General features: G+C 46.8%; 1 protein-coding gene across 18 annotated transcripts in view; it reads right to left on the minus strand.

Moving 5' to 3' along the window:
- Positions 1 to 4467: 4467 nt before the first annotated feature.
- The window catches only part of GIT2 (GIT ArfGAP 2), a 51841-nt gene continuing 36425 nt past the window's right edge, over positions 4468 to 19883 (minus strand). For 10 of the 18 annotated variants that reach the window (XM_027044081.2, XM_027044079.2, XM_027044074.2 and 7 more), the window contains 5 exons: positions 18334 to 18423; positions 14041 to 14123; positions 13268 to 13456; positions 8516 to 8579; positions 4468 to 7803 (listed from right to left, as the gene is read on the minus strand). In XM_027044081.2, coding sequence (XP_026899882.1) covers positions 7591 to 7803; positions 8516 to 8579; positions 13268 to 13456; positions 14041 to 14123; positions 18334 to 18423 — 639 coding nt within the window. In that variant the 3' untranslated portion in view covers positions 4468 to 7590. Of the gene's footprint in view, positions 7804 to 8515; positions 8580 to 13267; positions 13457 to 14040; positions 14124 to 17909; positions 18424 to 19883 lie in introns of those variants that run through there. The other 8 variants (XM_053206068.1, XM_027044084.2, XM_027044089.2 and 5 more) reach the window with 4 other exon arrangements.

The raw sequence follows: 19883 nt of genomic DNA on the forward strand, positions 1-19883 counted from the left end.
ACGTTGGGCTCTGTGCTGACAGAGGGGGAGCCTCCTTGGGATTCTCTCTCTCTGACCCTCCCCTGCCTATGCTTGCTCTCTCTCTCTCAAAATAAGTAAATAAACTTAAAAAGAGAAGGAAAATTCCTATGAATAATAATAATAAAAACAATAAATAGAATCTAATGGAAAAATGGGTAAACACTCAAATAGGCACTGCACAAAAGAGGAAATCTAAATGGCAAATAACACGGAAAAGCACACAACCATATTATAATCACAGAAATGCACATTGAAACCAGGAGATACTACCACAAACCCACTGAATTGATAAAAAACATTTTAAGATTTTATTTTTTAGTAATCTCTACCCACAACGTGGGGCTTGAATTTACAACACTGAGATCAAGAGTCACACACTCCACCGACTGAGCCAGCCGTGTGCCCCTGGATTGACAAAATTAGCAGAGCTTTTTATACCACTGCTCATGAAGATGCAGAACAATGGGGAATCTCATATTCTGCTGGTACAACACTTTGGGAAAAGGAATAAAAACAGCATTACTTCTGGAGATGCACATTCTCAATGACCCGGGAGGCTCCACACCCAGGCATATATGTATCCCCTAGAGAAGTAGAGTCCTATATGTACCAAAAGACCTACCTTTCAAAGCATTTTCTTCATAAGAGCCAACAACTAAAAATAACTCAAATGTCTGTCAATAAAATAATAAATAAATCGTGTGTATACGTTCCACGAATGCTACACAGCATGGAAAATCTAAGCAGAGGCACGCACTTTGACCTAGTTAACTCACAATGTTGAGGGAAAGAAGAGAATACATCTGTAGGGTTCCATTCACATACTGAAAACAGGTGAAACAAAGCTCTTACTTAGGGCTGGGCACACACACGGCATGGAACCAAAAAACGAGGAAGCAGTGTGCACGAAAGTCTAGGGGAAGGAGGGGCCCACGGGGACTCCTAGGTGGTCACTTTATAATTTGATGCGGATGTGGCAGACATATTTCTGTATTTAGATTCATATGGGGGTGGTGGCAAAGTGTATGGGCGAAGAGCAGAGAGCATGGCCCTGACTGGTCTGGGCTCTTGTCCTGACGGTCCACCACACAGAGGCCAGGTGACCCCTCTTTGGACCCAGTTCTTCATCTGCGAAATGTGGAGAACAGCAACGTGTGTGTGTGGTAAGAGAAACAATGCGCAAAGGACAAGTGGACCTGTTTTCCTGCCAAGCGGGTACCTCCCTGCCCCTAGGAAACAACCTGCCTATGGCGGAATCACCCTTGTCTCTGTCGTTGGACTTGGGCAGGATTTTCATCTTGTTTTAATTGGAAGAAGCAGGTCAGATTCAGGCTTCCACCCTCAATGGGGAGTTGTCCCCCTGTTCTAGGGCTGGGTGGACACCCCTCTACCCTGTGCCGCGCTGTGAATAGAGTCCTCCTGCTTCTAGCAGCAGGTACAGGGCTTCTCCTTCCAGAAGGGCTCACTTGGGGCAGTCAACATGCCATGTGGAATCTGTGAGGTCCCCCAATCACTGAAACTGGTGAAACGGGCAATGTCCTCCACTCACAGAGCAGTCTCACTTGAGCAGCGGTTCCCGAGTGTCTCAATTTGAAGCAGACCAAAACGATTGGAAATATTTGTGGCAATAGTAAGGAATGGAAAGACTCAACACAAACGCAGCCACCCAGACTCCATTCCTCCAGGCCTGCCAGGCAGGCAGAGGACCACACAGAGACCAGCATCGGTCTTTCTGTTCTGACACTCCCAGGCAAGCAGAATGTTTGGAGATGGGGGCCACAGAGCCTGCTCCATGCCTCCTTCCCACCTTACCTCTGCCAAGGTCTAGGCTGGTCTTCACCTTCTTCTGCTTCCAGAGGCTCTGCCACCTGCCTGTTCCTCCAGCCGCCTTCCTCAGATGGTCCACTGCACCAGCAGAGCCCCGTAATTAAGAGCACAGGCCCCATGCTCTAACTTCCTGCACCGCCACCAACTGGGCTTTGAGGTCTGAGCCTCGGTTTCCTCACCTGCAAAATGGGGGTAGTTTCAGTTCCTACTTTACGAAATGGTACCCACAGTATGTGCTAGTATTCACTCAGCCCCTGTGTGCAGGAAGGGGGTAGGTGTTGGGGGGAAGTGTTGAAAGGGTCAGGGCCTGGGAAGGGGAGGGCTGGAAGAGGGAAGCAGATAACAAGTGTGGTGCAAGGGGAGGCCCAGGCCAATCTTAGATCTGAGGTCCGAAGGGGGTCCAAGTTAGACTTCAAAAGTTCCCTGTCCTTAAGGTGTTCCGGGCCCATGGGCCAGACAGGGCCTGCGGGACAGAGCAATGGGGAAAGGCCATGGCCAGGGAGGAGCTCTGAGAGGGATGGGTACAGAGCTGGCCAAGGGGAGGCAGGACACGGATCCCTGCTATAAGAACGGGGGAGGGGTGCTGAGAGGGAAGAGAAGGGGAAGAGGAGTCCCTAGGGAGGGAAGGTGCTGGAAGGGGTGAGAAGAGGGATTTTGGAGGAGGAAAGGTGGGTCCTAGGAGAGAAGCTGCATTTGGGGGAAACGGGGCAGACGTTCTCAGTGTGTTGAGGCAGTTTTGGGGGCCTAGGAAGGGAGTACAGTCGGGAAGCTGTGCAGCAAGAGCCTGGGTGGGAGCGAAGATGGCAGGGGGGAGGGAAGCAGCAAGGTTCGCACACACCTCTCCTTGTCCCCGGCAGCCCCTCCCCTGGGGACCTGCTCCGTGGTGGGCTGACCGAGCCCCTATAAAGCAGTGAGGAGGGAGTCTGTCCCACCTCATGTGGCCCTGGCTTTTGGCGGGGTGGCTGGCTGGCAGAGGCATGGACCACAGTGTCCCCTGCCTGGCGTCTGTGGGCCACAGGGCCCGGCTCCCAGACATTCCTGCACGCCAGTGTGTTGGGCAGTGGGTCACCGTCGGGTGGTTGCCGAGTTGTCCCTGTGGTGAGGCTGCCACCGTGCAGCCGCACAGGTGAGAAAACGCTGCTCACAGTACTTGGGAGCCAGTGGACAGTCTTCATGGGTCATCTGGCAAACGCCGGAGGGGTCCCATCTTAGGGGTCACAAGCCGACTGTGCCCCACTTGTCCACAATCTCACATCACGCACCGGTCCCCCTCTGATCTCCGATCTCGACCCTGGGGGAATAGGGCCACCCCCTGGCTTCTCCACATTTTCTGAGACTGCGGTAATGGGCCAGGGTCAGGAAAACCCAACTGGGCCGATTAAGAGGAAGAGCAACCGGACTAAGGATAAGTCACACGCTCCCCAATGTGGGGGCTTCAACTCCCCAGGGGGTGATCTTCCCCACCGCACAATGGAACAGCTCCTGCTGCATGGGGTGCGGGGGGATTAAATGTGTGAACAAGTGGGAAGACCCCAGCACAGCGCCTCGCAGGGCCAACAGCTGATACAAGCTAGCGGTCATTAGAATTCTTATGAAGACATGTCTAATATCAGAAGGCGAGGAGGTGCGTGGTGGGGGGCTGTAGACGGTCTACAGCAGTGCTTCTCTAGTGTGGGTCCAGACCGGCGGGCGCAGCACCTCCTGGGAACCTGTCAGAAATGCCAACTCCCCAGCTACGGTCCGAGTTGGAGGCTGTGTTCCAGCAAGCCCTCCCGGGGGCCATGACGCTGGTGCCTGTGAGAGCCTCCCGGGTGTGAGCTGCTGGGTCTGGGGCCTCAAACCGGCTCACAGAGAGAGAATGCTCCATTCTCCCCAGCCTTGTTGCTTGGAAAGGCACTGTGATGGCCAGCCCCCGCCCCTTCTTCTGTTTGAGAGGAGACCCGAGTCACCTCCCCAGAGGACAACTGTTGGGGACTAAGGGTGGCCCTGATTGAACCCAGGTACATCCCATCGTCCCTGTGGGAACCTGCCTTAAGAGACCGAAATAACCCCACAACTCCTTCACCTGGTAAAGGAGGTGAGGGCTACTGTGCCCGGCTGGCTTTTGCTGAATTTGAAAAATTAAACTTTAGGAGTGAACACATCATGGTAAGATCAATGGAGCAGATAATCCTGATGCACAATTTCTTTTAAGAAAGCTACCTGCTAAGGGGCGCCTGAGTGGCTCGGTCAGTTGAGCGTCCAACTTCAGCTCAGGTCATGATCTCACGGTTCGTGAGTTCCAGCCTCGCGTTGGGCTCCGGGCTGACAGCTAAGAGCCTGAAGCCCGCTTCAGATTCTGTGTCTCCCTCTGTGTGCCCCTCCGTTGCTTGCACTCTGTGTCTCGCATTGTCTCAAAAATAAATAAACATTAAAAAAAAAAAATTTAAAAAAAAAAAAGCTACCTGCTAAGCACAAGGAGGAAAAAGGTCGTAATTCCTATAAACTCACAAGAGTCCCCCGGGTAGAAAAATATTCACTACTGTCTCATTAAGGATTAGGTTATGGGAGAACTTTCTTGAAACTTTGACAGAGTATCTGGAAACATCACCTCATTGACGTGAACAGAATTACCACAAAGACACTATAGAGCCTGTTTATTGCATAACTAGCAGGCACAAATTCCAAAACGATTTTACAACGCTTACAGGGTTGTACAATAATTACAGGAATAGAATGTACAATAAACACAAAAAGTACAGAATAACGAGTGACATGGATAAAACACATCTGAACAAAAGGCATTTCGTTTTTCCTATGCAGCATTTTCTTTTGTAAAAAAAAAAAAAAAAAGGGTGCCTTTCACCGGGACAAGGAAAGAAGGAACATTCTATGATTGGGGAGCTCACAGCCGCTGTCGACAGACACATGCTAGCCTCACTCTTGGTTCCGCAGCATCAATCCCTGGAGGCATGGGGTAACAGCTCCCGAGGTGCGCGTCTACACTTCCAATTTTATGAAATGTCGCATTTGATCTTTGGGCCTGATTCCCTGTTCTTTGGCAAATAAGAACTATTTGCGTTCTGAGGCAGAGGAGGACTTCAGCTAAAGGAGCTTCGGGGCAGAGCGGTCTCCTCTTCAGCAAGCGCCAGTTTCATAAAGTGCACCTCCGTCCTCTCGGCTCGGGCGGGAGGAAGATTTGAGAACTAAGAGTGACGAGTGACCTTAGAGAATGCAGACGTTAGTGCAAGGCTACGGGACACACGTGCAAAAGATGGTGAACAGCCGTTCAGGCAACAGAACTGGGTCTCAGAAGAGGTGAGGAAGTGTTCAGGGCACCGAAGGGAGGCTGGCAGACCCTGTCATGCACGTCACTCCACCTAGAACTTCCTTCGGGGCGTTGGCACTGTGGGTTGACAGAGCAAACGTCTGTGCTGCTCTTACAATCGGAGATGCTCTCTGGGTCCCACACTCTTGGACTTTGTCTAGGGGCACAGAGACAAGGTCCTCCGTCACCAGTCCTTGAGTGTTCCAGTGAAGACGCCACCGCACCCACCGCAGACAACTCATTATTTAGAAGCCCGCCCTCCCTGGGAGGCCGAGGCACCAGCCCAGGACTGCCACTGGGCTTCCCCGAGGCCCCTGCATGGGCCCAACATGAGGGCAGGTGTGTGCAAGAAAGAGAAGGGACAGCTAAGTATGTGCAGCATGCAGCAAAGGTTATCAGATGGGGCTCGAACTTAATTTAAGGTAGAAGGCATCCCCTCAGCATCCAACAGGAACATGGCACTTAGGATTGTGCAGAAAAGTGGATGAGTCTTTTGGAGATGTGGACCCTTTCCCCGCGCTACTCAGTGTAGCAAAATCTGGCAAAAGCATCCACACGCTGGGCCTTAGTAAACCAAACACCATCACGGTGCTTCCTTCATGACAGCATACGGTCAAGCTATAAAGATGTTTGTGAATCAAACAGTTCTGTGAAAACACAGGCTTATTTAGGCAACTGTGATTACTTTGACTTCTTCACGTGTATGAGCACTACGGGACAGAATACATGGGTAAGATGAGGACTCAAAGCAACTTAACACAGGGTAGGGGTGGCCAGGTTACAGGTAAGGCTCGGAGGTAAACCAGGTGCGACCTCATACTGCAGCTGACAGGACCCCTGGGCAGAGGCTATGAGCTGGCAGCCCAGAGGTCACAGTTCCCCCGCACGTGTGCTCTGAGAATGTTTAGTCACCAACATTTATAAACAGAGGAATGGCACAAATAATATCCATGTTTTTGGAGTCTCTTAAAAAATCAAAGCTCCGGCCAGCTTGGGCCCACTTTTCCACAAGGCAGCCTGGGTGAGGCTGGGGAGCTGCTGTCCCCATCAGGTACACCGTTGCTCCCTGACTGTCCTCCGCCCCTGCTCTACACCTGGCTCACTTCATTCATCTCCATCAATGCTGCCTGGCCCCTCTGGTCTAGGTCAGGGTCTGAGCCACACCCACGCAACTGCCGCAATAAGCGGGGGCAGGAACATGCTTTAGCATTCAGAACAAGAAAGGTCTTTTCTTCAGTAGCTTAAAAACCAACGTCAGTATGTTCCAGAACTTAAGCCTGTGCTTTTGTAGCTTTGGGATAGCTGGTGGTCAGCTAGAGCACACTCTCTAAGGAATTCATGAAAGAGGATGTCTCATTTTTAAGTACCAGCGAGACAATGGAGGAGAAACAAACTCAGATGACCACAGACACCTTACCTTACGAGAAGTCCTTAAAGGTGATGAGATTTACCAAACAGGCCATGTGACGAAGCTTTTGTGGTTAAAGGAGTAATCGAGTTCTGGCGAAGAGATATGTTACCACGTCAGGGAGCAGGTAATTTCTCTTCCCATGGTTTATGGCAGTGGTATCTGAATGGGGTGGCACAGAGTAAGTTATGGCTTGTGGGACGTGGCTCCTCCTTGCTGCACATCTGGAATGACACATCTGGTTTCCTGTGAGAAGGCAGAGCCCTGAACCACGCGTGATGATGTGGCAGCACTCCCACCTGGACAGGGCCACAGGACACGTGACGTGGGGGATGAGTACTTATCTGGCACCACGGAGACTTCAGGATGATAGCAAAATAGAGACAGAAGATCAAGACAGAAACATCAAATAAAAGAACATCTACCAAGACAGAACAGGTAAAACAAATGGAGCAGTCCATTGTTTCCAAGTGAGACTGTTACGCTACTTTTAGAGAGTGGCAAAGTCCTTTCTCTACATCCATGTTTGGAAACACCCTAAACTTAAAGATTCCTGCACTAGGGTGGAAAAACTCACTTATTGCACAATGCTTGGTAGGGAACAGATGAGGTGGAATTTTTTTTTTTTTTTAACCCAATTCTCTCCAGAAAATGTTTCACTAAAAATCTCATTTATAGTTTTAACCCTAGACGGGCAGTTTTAAAGGGATGGAAAAGTTCTAACAAACTTGAAACAATGAAGCTATGCTTTTGAATGACTATGACCATCAACTCAACAACAGTCACGGACAGCACAACAGAACACTGGAGAGGAAACTGGCAGACAGGCACAAAATAAGGCAAGTGGGTTAAATTAATAGTCAAAAATTTTGTTAGAAAACATGCAAAAATAATACTGAGTTTCTTAAAAACAGTTTTAAACTTTCATTGAATGTCTGTTTCTGTAAAAACTGCCAGAATTCCACGTCTGCATTTGAAACTGGACTTTTAAAAAGCCTAGAAAATAGGAGGGCTGGCGCCGAGCTGCTCAGTTGTTGTTCTCTTTGGTGGTGATGGTGACCAGCTGCTTGGCGGCCTTGGCAATGTCGTACGCGCACTGGATGACCTGCTGTGTGACCAGCTGGATGTCCGTGGGCGGGCCGGCGTCCCCCGGGAGGGTCTTCTTGCACTCTGACTGAAGTCGGTAGGCGCTGGACGTCAGCAAGCGCAGGGAAGTCCTCACCGTGTCAGACTTGGGTTTCTAAACGGAAGAACACAGTCATCTGCCGTGAACTGCAGGCTGGACGCCCAAGAGCGGGGACGAGCCTTCTTGTGAAGACAGCTCAAGCTGTTCCACAGCAAACGGTGGTTCTGTCACGCCCTTCCCCAGAGGCAGCGCACGGGACACGGCAAGCTGCCCGGCCCACAGCGTGCGAGATGCCCACGTGCTTGCACTCAAAGGTCAAAGTGCATGCAGTGTCAATTTAGTAGGATATCCTATTCGGAGGTGGTTTTTGACAATGTTAATCCACTTGGATGAAATATTCCAGACACCATTTTAACCTATTAGTGCTTTGCCTTTAGCACGGTGCTCACACATTCTTATTAAAACCAAGATCCGTGTAGGACAAAATTATTCCCATGTTTGCATATTTAAAACATATACTACAAAGAGGTTAATATAAAAGGTCCTGAGAAAATTTCTTTCAGTTCATTTAAGAGGGTCTGAACCGACTGGGGTGCCTGGGTGGCTCAGTCGGTTAAGCATCCAGCTCTTGATTTCGGTTCGGTTCATGATCTCGTGGTTCAGGAGATTGAGCCCACGTCAGGCTCTGCAATGACAGCGCAGAGCCTGCCTGGGATTCTCTCTCTCCCTCTCTCTGTCCCCCCCCTGCTCGCCCACTCTCTCTCTCTCTCAAAATAAATAAACATGAAAAGAAAAAGGGATCTGAACCAAGTAGGAAGTGACTTACTTTGGGGAACAATGCTGCCATTTCAGTAACAGCTACGTGTATCCTCTCTGAGCAGGGAATATAACTGCAAGAATATTGAAGACGTTATTCAAAGACAGCAGAAATAATGCAGAGACAGAGAGTACCAGGGGGCTAGAATGGGTTCCATTTATATGTCCCCCACGAAGGGGTTGAGGCCGCAGACAGCCCACTGTGGATGTCACCCCAAAAGAAGCAGGGTCCACACCCTTTCTCCAAAGTTCATTCATTCTGATAAAAAGTCTCCACACATGGGACGTAGGTGACATACACGACTAGTTAGGGGAAGCCACAGAACAGTCTATAAAGATATTCACACTTCCTCCAGTAGGTCATTTGTTTTTCAGGTGCTTCATCTCCCTAATTTCTTGAAAGACAAACAAGGATTCCCATGCACAGGCCACAGAACTTAAAAATAAAGGACTGGAAAACATTTCTTAAAATTACAACTGGAGCTTGGGGCACCTGGATGGCTCAATTGGTGTCCAACTTCGGCTCAGGTCATGATCTCACAGTTTATGGGTTCGAGCCCTGTGTTGGGCTCTGTGCTGACAGCTGGGAGCCTGGAGCCTGCTTCGGATTCTGTGTCTCCCTCTCTCTCTGCTCCTCCCCCACACATGCTCTGTCTCTCTCTGCCTCTCAAAAATAAAGAGAACTAATTTAAAAAAAAAAATTTTTTTTTAAATTGCAGCCAGAGCCTCAACACCCACATGTTGGTTAAAACTGAAGGACACTTCTAAATTCCTTCTATTCAAATGCATCTCAACCATTAGGGAATTGAAAGCTTTACTTTGGGTAAAGAGATAACACTGAGTCAGCTCTTATACTGGATCAGACACATACCTACTTTCTCATGAAGCTGCCATGACTGTTTGTAACAGGCAGCCATGAACACAGCCGGCACTCTCTCTGCTCGCTTCACGAGCTCTAAGAAGACAAAGCTCATTGGCTCTGCCTGTCCTCATCCTTTCCACCAGGCCGCCTGGCCTCCTAGGGACCCCCTAGATGACAGTCTGAGAGCTGAGGCTTCAGGAACACTGATGGAGTGCCAACTCTGTTCTCAGCACTTGGTGGAGACTCATGTGCTCCTCCCAATGGCCCTATGAGGCTGGTATTATTAACACACCCATTTTTCAAATGAGCAAACTGAGGCCTGGAGAAGGAGAGAACTTGCCCAAGGTCCCACCCCTGGTGAGAGAGAGCTGAGCTCAAACCCAGTTGTCCAGCACCTGGGCCTGGGCCTCTCACTGACACATCACAGTCCTCTCTTGGGATCAGAGACACAACAGATTTACGTCTTTCTTTATAGCAAGCCTCTTTCCACTCGTGACTAGTGATTCTGACTTCTCAGGTGACGGGAACTGGAAGAATGGAGACTTCGGTTTCATTCAGGATTCTTATTCTTGATATTGTAATATGCAACATATGAGGCTAGTTTCCTGCGCCTTAAAAACGTTAGGCTTCTGCCCTGAGTAGTATGTTTTACAAACTACTACTGCAGAGAAAAGACAGACTGAAGAGGAGACTGAGCAACAGTTCTGAGACAGCACACTGCCACCCAGGCTTGGGTTTTGTTTCTGGGAGAGCTGACCCACAGAGCCCAAAAGGGAAATGCGATATGGGAAAAGCTCTTTGGTAGCCTGTTGATGGCATGTTAGGAAATACAGTGCAAATATTCAGGTTTGGCCTTCCACAAGCACCCATGTGGCTGTTTAAAAAGTTCCCTTCCAAGATGGAACCAAATCCTGTTCAGCATCCAGCCTAACAACTAACATTCTTTCCCCATTTTTTAAGTCATGAAGTTAGCTTCTGCTTAAAGACTGTCATAAGCACCTCTGTACTTCATCTTTGTCAGAAATCTAGTCTCAAAACTATTTTAATTAAGACTGGGGCATCTGGGTGGCTCAGTCGGTTGAGAATCCAACTTCGGCTCAGGTCATGATCTCGAGGTCAGTTGAGTTTGAGCCCCGTGTCAGGCTCTATGCTGACAGCTCGGAGCCTGGAGCCTGCTATGGATTCTGTCTCCCTCTTTCTCTGCCCCTCCCCAGCTCACACTCTGTTCTCTCTGTCTCTCAAAAACAAATAAACGTTTAAAAAAATTGAAAAAAATAAACTGTTTTAACTAAGACTGTTTTAACTAAGGTTTTAGTTAAATCATTACATTTCCAGAAAGTGGTTTATATTATCCCAAAATACTTTCAAATGGGAAATCCTGACTTTTACCTTTGCAAGCAATTAGAACCACACACCACACAGTAACAAAATGGCCCACACAGAAGGGGTTATTTCACTTGTAAATATGAAGGGGCAACGACCCATCTGGTCACACAAATGCTCAGAAAAAGACCCTCTTATAGCAGCCACTGATTCAGGCCTAAATGTTACTTAAACCAACATGCCCATTACATTAACACTGGTTAACATCTTCATTTTGACTCCAAAACAGAATTCAACCTTCCCCTTGCTGCACAGAAGCAGGGACGCCTTGCTTTTCCTAAGGATACCTCCCCAAAACTCACTCAGTATGAAATACTTTAGGATGTCCTCAATGAACCACAAAAGCAAGCATGCACAGAGTAAGGAGAAAGTTCATGTTCACAACTTCCAGCTCTTATCTTTCCTCAAAGAAGGCTTGTGTGCATACTGTGAGATCTAATAGTGTGTGCATGTGTGTGTATGCGAAAGAGACAGAGACGGACCAGGAGTGGGGCTGTAAGCTCAGGGTGGACACCAGACTCAGAGAAAGCTGTGGGCAGCTTGCTAGGCTCAAGGGACAGGGGCAAAGCCTGAGTGTGCCCGCATGGGCTGCTGGTCTACTCAGAGTGAGCACAGGTGACAGATAAACAAGAGGAGAAAATAGGAGGAAAAGGCGTGGGTTTAATCAGTACAACTCAGAGTTATAAATGAAAGTGTCTCGCACATGTTAAGTAACCACAGACTTCAGTAAAGCAGTGGGCAATTCGTAAAACATAAATTCTCTAGGTCAATTCTGATTTAAACTAAAAAGAGTGAACTAATGATTAAACTCTGCATCATCCTCTCAGGGTCTTAAAAAAATCAGATCTTCATGTTTTTGCATGATTTGTACGTCTTAAAAAAAAAAAAGGTGTGGGGGGTGGAACTTCCCCAATTGTGCCAAGCACCGTATTTCTTTCGGTTGAGGACAGAAATGGCCTCCAGGCAGATGTTTCTATTTTTGACAATGCAATGTAAACATATTTTTTTGTTTGTCTGAAATACAAGCATGGTACTTGTGAACTAAAGTAAATCTGTTGTCAACTGGTAAGCACCGGCAGCTTGTGGAGTGTGGGGTATGGGGAGGAGCAGTGTGTGATAAAGAGGCTGCCTGGGAAGGAGGGAGATAAACAGCCGCCTAATTCCCATGGACCTCTGAGGACCCTCCAGCAGTCCATCCAGGAGGACAAACGCTCATCCTTCACTGAACACAGACTGCTCCTTTCTCACCAAGTAGGAAACAGTGACATTAGGGAAAGTCAGAACTGCAGAGAAAAAAGGGAAAGGGGAGAGCAGGGCAGTCTAGCCTGGCGATACCGGGAACACAGAGAAGGCAAAAGATTCTGGCCCATCTTTATGTGGAAGGAGAGAACAGAGAGGACCAAGGAGGAGCAGTACCCGTGTCCCCTGAACAACTTCTGTTACTGCACTGCACGCAAAGGAGCTCTTCACCCGAGCACTAAACTTTACTGACCTACGGAAAACAGTGAGATCGTTCTGGGGTTTCGACGGACCTCTGCTGCTTTCTTAAACCCAATGGGAGGATGTTAAATGCTACATGAGTGTGTCCAGATGCGGCTGGCCATGTGAAACTAGGACACTGCTCAGGACAGTTAACGACCCACCACTAGTTCTCAGAGAACCCGTGCTCAGGGAATAAAAAGATGAGCTGGAACAAGAGCCAGTCCCTTCTCCACCGGAAGAAATAACTTTGCAGGATATGGTTCTGCTCAGAGTAAGATGAATCTCATTTCAGGAGCGCAGGTGACGATTAGGTCAATTGTTATTTGTAAACCACTTGTTTCTTAGATGTTTATGCACGCGTACACGCATGAACACACATACATGCACACGAGGGAGGCCTAAGAAATCAAGTTCATGCCAAGATACCTTTTATGCCAGGGACGCCTGGGTGGCTCAGTCGGTTAAGTGTCTGGCTTCGGCTTAGGTCACGATCTCACGGTTTGTGAGTTCAAGCCCCACGTCAGGCTCTGTGCTGGCAGCTCAGAGCCTGGAACCTGCTTCAGCTTCTGTGTCTCCCTCTCTCTCTGCCCCTCCCCCACTCATGCTCTTTCTCTCTCTCTCTCAAAAATAAACACTAAGAAAAAAAAAAAAAAGATACCTTTTATGCCAGCCAACTCAACTCTAGCAAGGGCACACACAGGGAGCACAGTGGCTGGAAGAATCAACTGCAAGCCCTAAGGAGCAGCTTCTTGCCCCTCACCATCCAGCACCAGCAATATCACTACCCCAACCATGCTGCAATTTTACTTCTAGAGGCATCTGCTTCCAGAGCCCTTCGTAAGAATGCAGAAAATTGAAATCATCATGTTAAAAAAAACTCACCAACCAAATCTACAAATCTGTTCTTAAGCCTGTTGTGTAAACTTGAATTTTCAAAAAATCTTAAAAAAAAAAAAAAAATCCCTGTTCCTAATGGAGCAGCCTCTCTTGCAAAGCATGTCCATTATTCCAGGCAGGATTTTCAAACCTCCTTACCTGTCGTGTTTATTTTCTTGAGCCGCTCGTAGGAGCTCCTGTATGTTTTTGGTGATCTGTTCAGTTTTCCGGATGACGTCTTCCGTGCTGGGGAGGATAGGGCTTGGGGCTGCGTGGGGTTCTGCCGTATCTGGTACTGAGCCATCGCCTTGCCACACCACACTCCTCTGCCTTCCTTTTCTGCCTGACCTGCCAACATTAAAGAAGTGGCCTGCTGTGACAGGTGCTCATGAGCTGCTGCTCTGCTTCTAGGAGCCACTGCATGTGCATCTGCTGCTGCATGAGCTGGCTGCTCTTGTGTCTTGTGGTTTCCTTTATCCTGTCTTGCAGGGGACTCACGGTGAGGCTGTGTCAACAACAGGCAGCCACAGCTCACGGGGCGGCTGTTTCATTCTACCACGGGGCTGGAAATTATGACTCCTGGAGAAAGGGTAAAGATGGCAGCAGGGAGGAGGTGTTGTCATTAAGCCATCCCTAATCCAGCTCATCCCTTGGGGTATAAGCATAGAATGCGACCTGATGTTGACTTAAGATACCAATTTTAAGCACACTATAGACACTCAGAGACGGTCTGTAACCGGCCGGTAAAAGAACAGGCCCCTGGGGTAATATGGGATAAGGGTTGGACTATGAACTTATGCGTCCATATTTCATGACCTTATGGGTCTGAACATAGAGTGGAGACACGTGGGGGATGAATCGCATCCCCTAAGCATGGCCACTAGGTCTCAGGTTTGAGAGCCCGCCCCAGGGCAGTCCTCCCACAGCTGTACCCTGTGTCGTCCGGGTCTGTGTCATTGGGGGTGTTGTCATAGTCACTTTCAGGCGTGCTGTTCTGCTTCTCCAGCCTGGATGCCTGAGAGAGAAAAAGGCAACACCCGTTAGTTTTGAGCACAAGACATCTGGGAGCCTTGCCTAGGAATCATTACCTGTTAGGCCACGGGGCCTTTGCGGCCCAGATCTCACTTGGGCCAGGAGCCAACCCTTTATTGAAAATTTAGTAAAAGATGAATAGTAGACCCACAAATGGTTTCTCTTTTTCTTGGCACCATTTTCTTCTTAGCTCAGTGGCAACTCCATAAACAGATCCTTGGTATAAACTAACACAGACATGCAAGGCAACACCCGTGTTTGGTTCTCTAAGGAATATGGAGTTTAAGTACAATATAATGCACAGGCCAGCGCTTACGTATCCAGAGACCACCAGCACTGGAAGCCAGCTGTAGATTATCTACTCTAATACCAGATGAGAAAATGAAGGGCCAAAGAGCTGGGGGACAAAGCTAGTGCCACAGAGTCAGCAGAAACCCAGCAGCGAGAACCTAGGTCCTGTCTCCTACCACCTCCACTATTCCATGCCTTGCGCCCTGACGACTGTCACCATTCCAAACATTTAGGGCTCTCTAAGAACTGCCCTCAGAGACAGTTTATACGAGCCACACAAGAAAACCAGCACTATTAACTTACTGCTGCATGTCGTTTGTGAACCAAAATGGGTTAACCCGGCACAACACTTGGTCTCCAACCACTTTTATGTTTCCCAAAAAAATCTATCTCTTAGAATATAAATATCTGATGCAACTGTGGAGATCAAAAAAATGGTGCACAGATTCAAAAGAGGGATCCTAAAAATGTTTTGGGCAAATGGCAGCATGGCAAAGTACAGGGCCTTCCAGGGTGACAGAATTTGAAGGGGAACACATTTCTCTGAAGGAGACTATGTTAGTTCTGGAGTGTTTAATAAACATAATTTCCCCTCAGTATTTATTTTATCCATAGTGCTTGAGAATTTCTTCATCTAGAACAGGTGTCAGTGGAAGCTGATTCAAAACCTAACCTGATTACCTTGCAAAATACAAATATGAGCGATTTCCACCTTTATACCTGAATTTAAACCAAGTTAATCATGTGACTAAGGAATTTTATCAATGATGCAATAAAATGTGGCTAAAGATACAGCTGTAAACTAAGACCCTTGTTTAAACCTATGGAGACCTTGTAGCTTCATCCAAAAAAAATGGCTACCACAGAATTGGCCAGTTTTAAGAGTCTATATAAGGTCCAATTATTTGCTCCTTGCTGGTAATGCTGCTTGGCCCTCTGAAGGCCGGATGCAGACAGGCAAGACCGTCAGCCCCAGAGTGGAGAAAGACTCCTTATTCACACCACATTTTGCTTTACTCTCCCCATAGTCTCTCTTCCTCCTCCCAGGGCAAGGGCTCCCTTCTTCTGTGGGCTGAGGTTTTCCCACTTTTCTGAGGGCTCTATTTGGTCCCAGCCACTCTAAGATAAGATACTTGCTAGGCTCCTAAAATTCAACGTGAACGCATACTTCTCCCACTCAAACGCATCTGGCAAATGATTTAAAATACTGGCTTGGTGCCATAGGAGAGTCTGTAAAGCTGAGTTCTATAAAATCTACAACCTTCCAGATCCCTGTGTTTACTACCAGTAAGCAGTTCTACTTCAACCGCTGCCTTATTCTGACCTGGCCTTATGAATCTATCAGTGAGTTACTGACCACTACAAGTGTAGCTGGAAGACCAAAGCTAGGCACTGTACCTAGTGCAGGGAATGGGGACAGCTGGCTCTTCCAGAGGTGATCTAAAAAAAGCTCCCCCAAAACAAGCAAACAAAAATACCCCATCTTACCTTTCACAGGGAATGCTTAATCTTTAAATTTCTTTTCCTTTAGTTTTTATATATGCACATACAAGGATGAGTGTATGTGTGTGCGTGAGTGTGTCCGTACACACACACATGCACACACATACATAAATGAAATGTAAAAAACTTGCACTTAAATAATTATTCTAGAAAATTCATCCAGAGCTGCTCCAGTGGAAATATCTAGAAAACAGAATTAAACCCAGAGAATCTCACATTTTTATAATCAATCTTTTGCTTTCCTTGAGGTAAATGTGATAATTACAAATCAAATGCATTACCCCACAATTAACAAAAGCACCAGGTCTCATTTAAACATTTTAGAAGAGTAACAACTCATGTATCTAATAAAACTACTCAGGAAACGTTCCTCAAGCACAGAAAACAACATATGGCAGTAACCATCCAGGAAATCAGTTACTTACGGATTCAGTCTTTCATCGTTGTCAAACAAAAGCACAGGACAGGATTTCAAATTAGCCAGCATTTAATTTTATGAAAATTACTGTACACATGCAGAGCTAAGATCAAGACCTATTAGTTCAAAGTGCTGCTCTCTCAAAGCTGTTAGTAGAAAAGTTACCTTCTAGCTGGTGCTGGTTCAGTTTACTGAACAGATGTGCAGTTGTCTCTGAATACAGACATGCCATAAATACCTAAACTCATAAAGAAGCAGTCAGGAATAATCAAGATTATCAGTTTCAATGATGTAACTGTTAATCTTGTATAAAACACTGTCTCAGCAAGCAGTCCTTGCAAGGATTCTCAAAACTACCAAAGACGACAGACTTTTTAAAAGACAAATCTCCCAGTGGGCAAAAGAGGTCTACTTGACTCTTATTAACAAAATTTCAAAGGAGAGGTTTCATTTCTATTTAACTGTCCCTTAGTTTAACCGAAAAAAACCATAATAGAAACATCGCAGTTCAGAACTGCCAAGACTCAGTATTGTACATCAAGAATGCTTTTCAACAGACTACCTCCAAGTGTTGGAAGAGAGCCCCAAAGGGCCCCGATGAGCCATATGGCACCTGCAGTGGGAAAGAACCACTCTGTCATTCCTACTGATGTGGAGGAAATGGAAAAAGGCCCAGTGCAAACCCCACCCTATCTGTGAGGGTAGCTCCTCACGCACAGCCACCTTCCCTCCTCTAGGATTGGTTATACTATCCTTCTATTAAAGAAAGAGTGAGCCATGACCTGAACTCAGGCCATCAAAGCATATGCTCTCTCCACCACGATCCCAGCTTACCATCATGCACTCTGGGCAGGAAAGGGATTTTTTTTTAAGTTTTTTTTTTTTTTTTCTTTTAAATTTAAGTAATCTCTACCCCCAACGTGGGGCTCAAATTCAGGACTCTTGAGATCAAGAGTCCCATGCTTTTCCAACTGAGCCAGTCAGGTGGCCCAGGAAAGGATTTTTTAAACTGATGGTGCCTTTGGGAGCAGGGAGTCCCTAGGACCCTTTGACTTACCAAGAGGCTGGGTGTGGAGGAGGTGCTTAATAGACACTGCTGTCTGCCTACTCTAAAAGAAGCTTACCTGAATCATGTGTGGTTACTGAGAATGTAAATTACACATCAGCAAGCTGGCCTTGACCAACTCATCAAGTGAACAGCTTCATACTAACAGCCGCCTACACCTCCCATGCTGCCACATGTTGCAATCCTGATGTAGGACACAGGGACTGCAACACCTGGGTACGTCAGGAATGGCATTCACATAAAAAATTCAACAGGTTGGGGCGCCTAGGTGGCTCAGTCGGTTAAGCGTCCGACTTCAGCTCAGGTCACGATCTCACGGTCTGTGAGTTCGAGACCCGCGTCGGGCTCTGGGCTGATGGCTCAGAGCCTGGAGCCTGCTTCCGATTCTGTGTCTCCCTCTCTCTCTGCCCCTCCCCCGTTCATGCTCTGTCTCTCTCTGTCTCAAAAATAAATAAACGTTAAAAAAAAAAAATTTTAAAAAAATGCAACAGGTTAAAAAAAAAAAAAAGCATGATGATGTCTTAGTGTTTCAGTTGGTCCAAATATCTGATAACTGTTGCTCTGGACAAATTTGACATGTTTGCCTTGCTACAATATTTAACCAGCAGCCAGCTAATTTTCTGAAGGTTTAAAAAGACCATATGTTTCAAATAAATGTTATAGGGTGAACTGCAAACACTGTTAAATATTAAGGGAAACTGGGCAACGTTGGGTTAGACCAAAGGGAGACCGCTTCGGACAGACATGCCCGTGTGCGTGTGCCCGCGCGCCACTGTGCTGAGACACTGGGGTGAGCACTGCCTCATGCAGGACAGAAGGGCAGTTAGTGGAGGGACAGGAGGGCCAGGGGAAGCACAAAGCGCCCAGGAGCACTGCCCCTCCTCCAGAGAGCAGACAGGTCAGAGTGTACTTAACCCTTCGGGCGCTTTCATCCCTCGACCAGGAAAGTGTGGAGGGGAAGGAAGGCAGAGACGAAGAGGAGGTCACAAGCGCACTCCTCCCGATCTGGAAGGGGAAAAAGAAACACGCTCGGGGAAAATACAAAACAAACAAAAATCCCTACCACCTACCCTGGCTTCAGCCTGGGGTTTCCTGGTCAAAGAATCCTAAACAGCAACTCACTACGTGAGATCAGTGCTGAAATTTCTGTGACAGGCAGGCTGACTGCCATGTTAGCTGATGACAGGTCCCCAGAAATGTTTACTCCTTTAGTGAGATACCTCCCAGAAATTACTCAGAATTTATAAAGCTACTTTTCTATAAGAGAAAAGAGAACACCTAGCATAATTTATGAATTTTGTCAATAGTTTTTTTTAATGGATAGCCTAAACAAGTATTTGGTTTTTAATCAGGACATACAGGAAATGAGAAACTATATAAACGGTTAAGTTGGTTTATGTTATAAATCTACTCTTCAATACAGATACAGAACTTTTGCAATAAAGTGACATCACATTCTAAGTGTTTCTAAAGTAAAAAAGTATACTATGAAAACTGACAAAGTGGCTTTTCCTAACTTTTGTTTTTAGCTAAACAAATATAAGATTCTTCCGTTAGTTCAATGGCATTTCCATGACACCAAATGTATCAAATCAATTGCCTTAGAATGTTTTGGTCCAAACAACTTAAAAACTTGAAATAAAGGAGTCCTAATTACAATAACATCATTGAAATTTTACCACACTAAAGCTTGACAAAATTAAACTAGGGTTTAATTTACTAGACCATATCCTTTACTCTGCATTTACTCTGAGAATTTTTTGAAAACTCCTATAAAATTTGAAGAAATAGTAACTTTCACATTCGAAACGATACTCTCTGAAAAAACAGAAGTTCCCAATGTCTATAGCGTCCTGTCAAAACACGGGTTTTTAAAAAATAATCCAAGACAGATACAATATTTGAAAACCTCACAACACAATACTCATCCCACTGTAAAATAAGATTGTTAGCAGCCTGTTATGGACCACAATCTTTGGAATACAATCCTTGTAAAACCAGTGTAGAGTTTTTACATTTCATTTGTGTGAAATGACAAAGCCACATTTTCTCCACCAAGGGGACAAGGGGGTGCAGAAGTTAAGCAGGCAGGCTGACCACACGCGGAGAGGCTGCGGAGGCCCGGAGGCTTCCAGACCTGCCCACCGGGAGGAGCAGAGAAGCACCTTGAATTCTAAGGGCTCCATTTCATAAAGGGGCAAGTGCCTGTCTACCTCAAAGAAGACAGCACTTTTGCTGGTGACCTTCATAATTTGTTTTTGTTTTTAGAAGTGGGGAAGGAAGCTTGTTACAAAGAACGTTCCAGTACTGGCTGGCTGGGAAAGATATTATGGATATGAGGGAGAGCAGAGGGAGAGGAGCTGAACAAGAGCCAGAGTCCCAAACTTTGTTGGGAAACTTTCAGCCAACGGCCCTATCTGCTTGTGGGAATACAAGCATCTGTTGACATGTTAATACAGCAAACA

The sequence above is a fragment of the Acinonyx jubatus genome, chromosome D3, assembly GCF_027475565.1.
Source record: "Acinonyx jubatus isolate Ajub_Pintada_27869175 chromosome D3, VMU_Ajub_asm_v1.0, whole genome shotgun sequence".
Taxonomy (NCBI): domain Eukaryota; kingdom Metazoa; phylum Chordata; class Mammalia; order Carnivora; family Felidae; genus Acinonyx; species Acinonyx jubatus.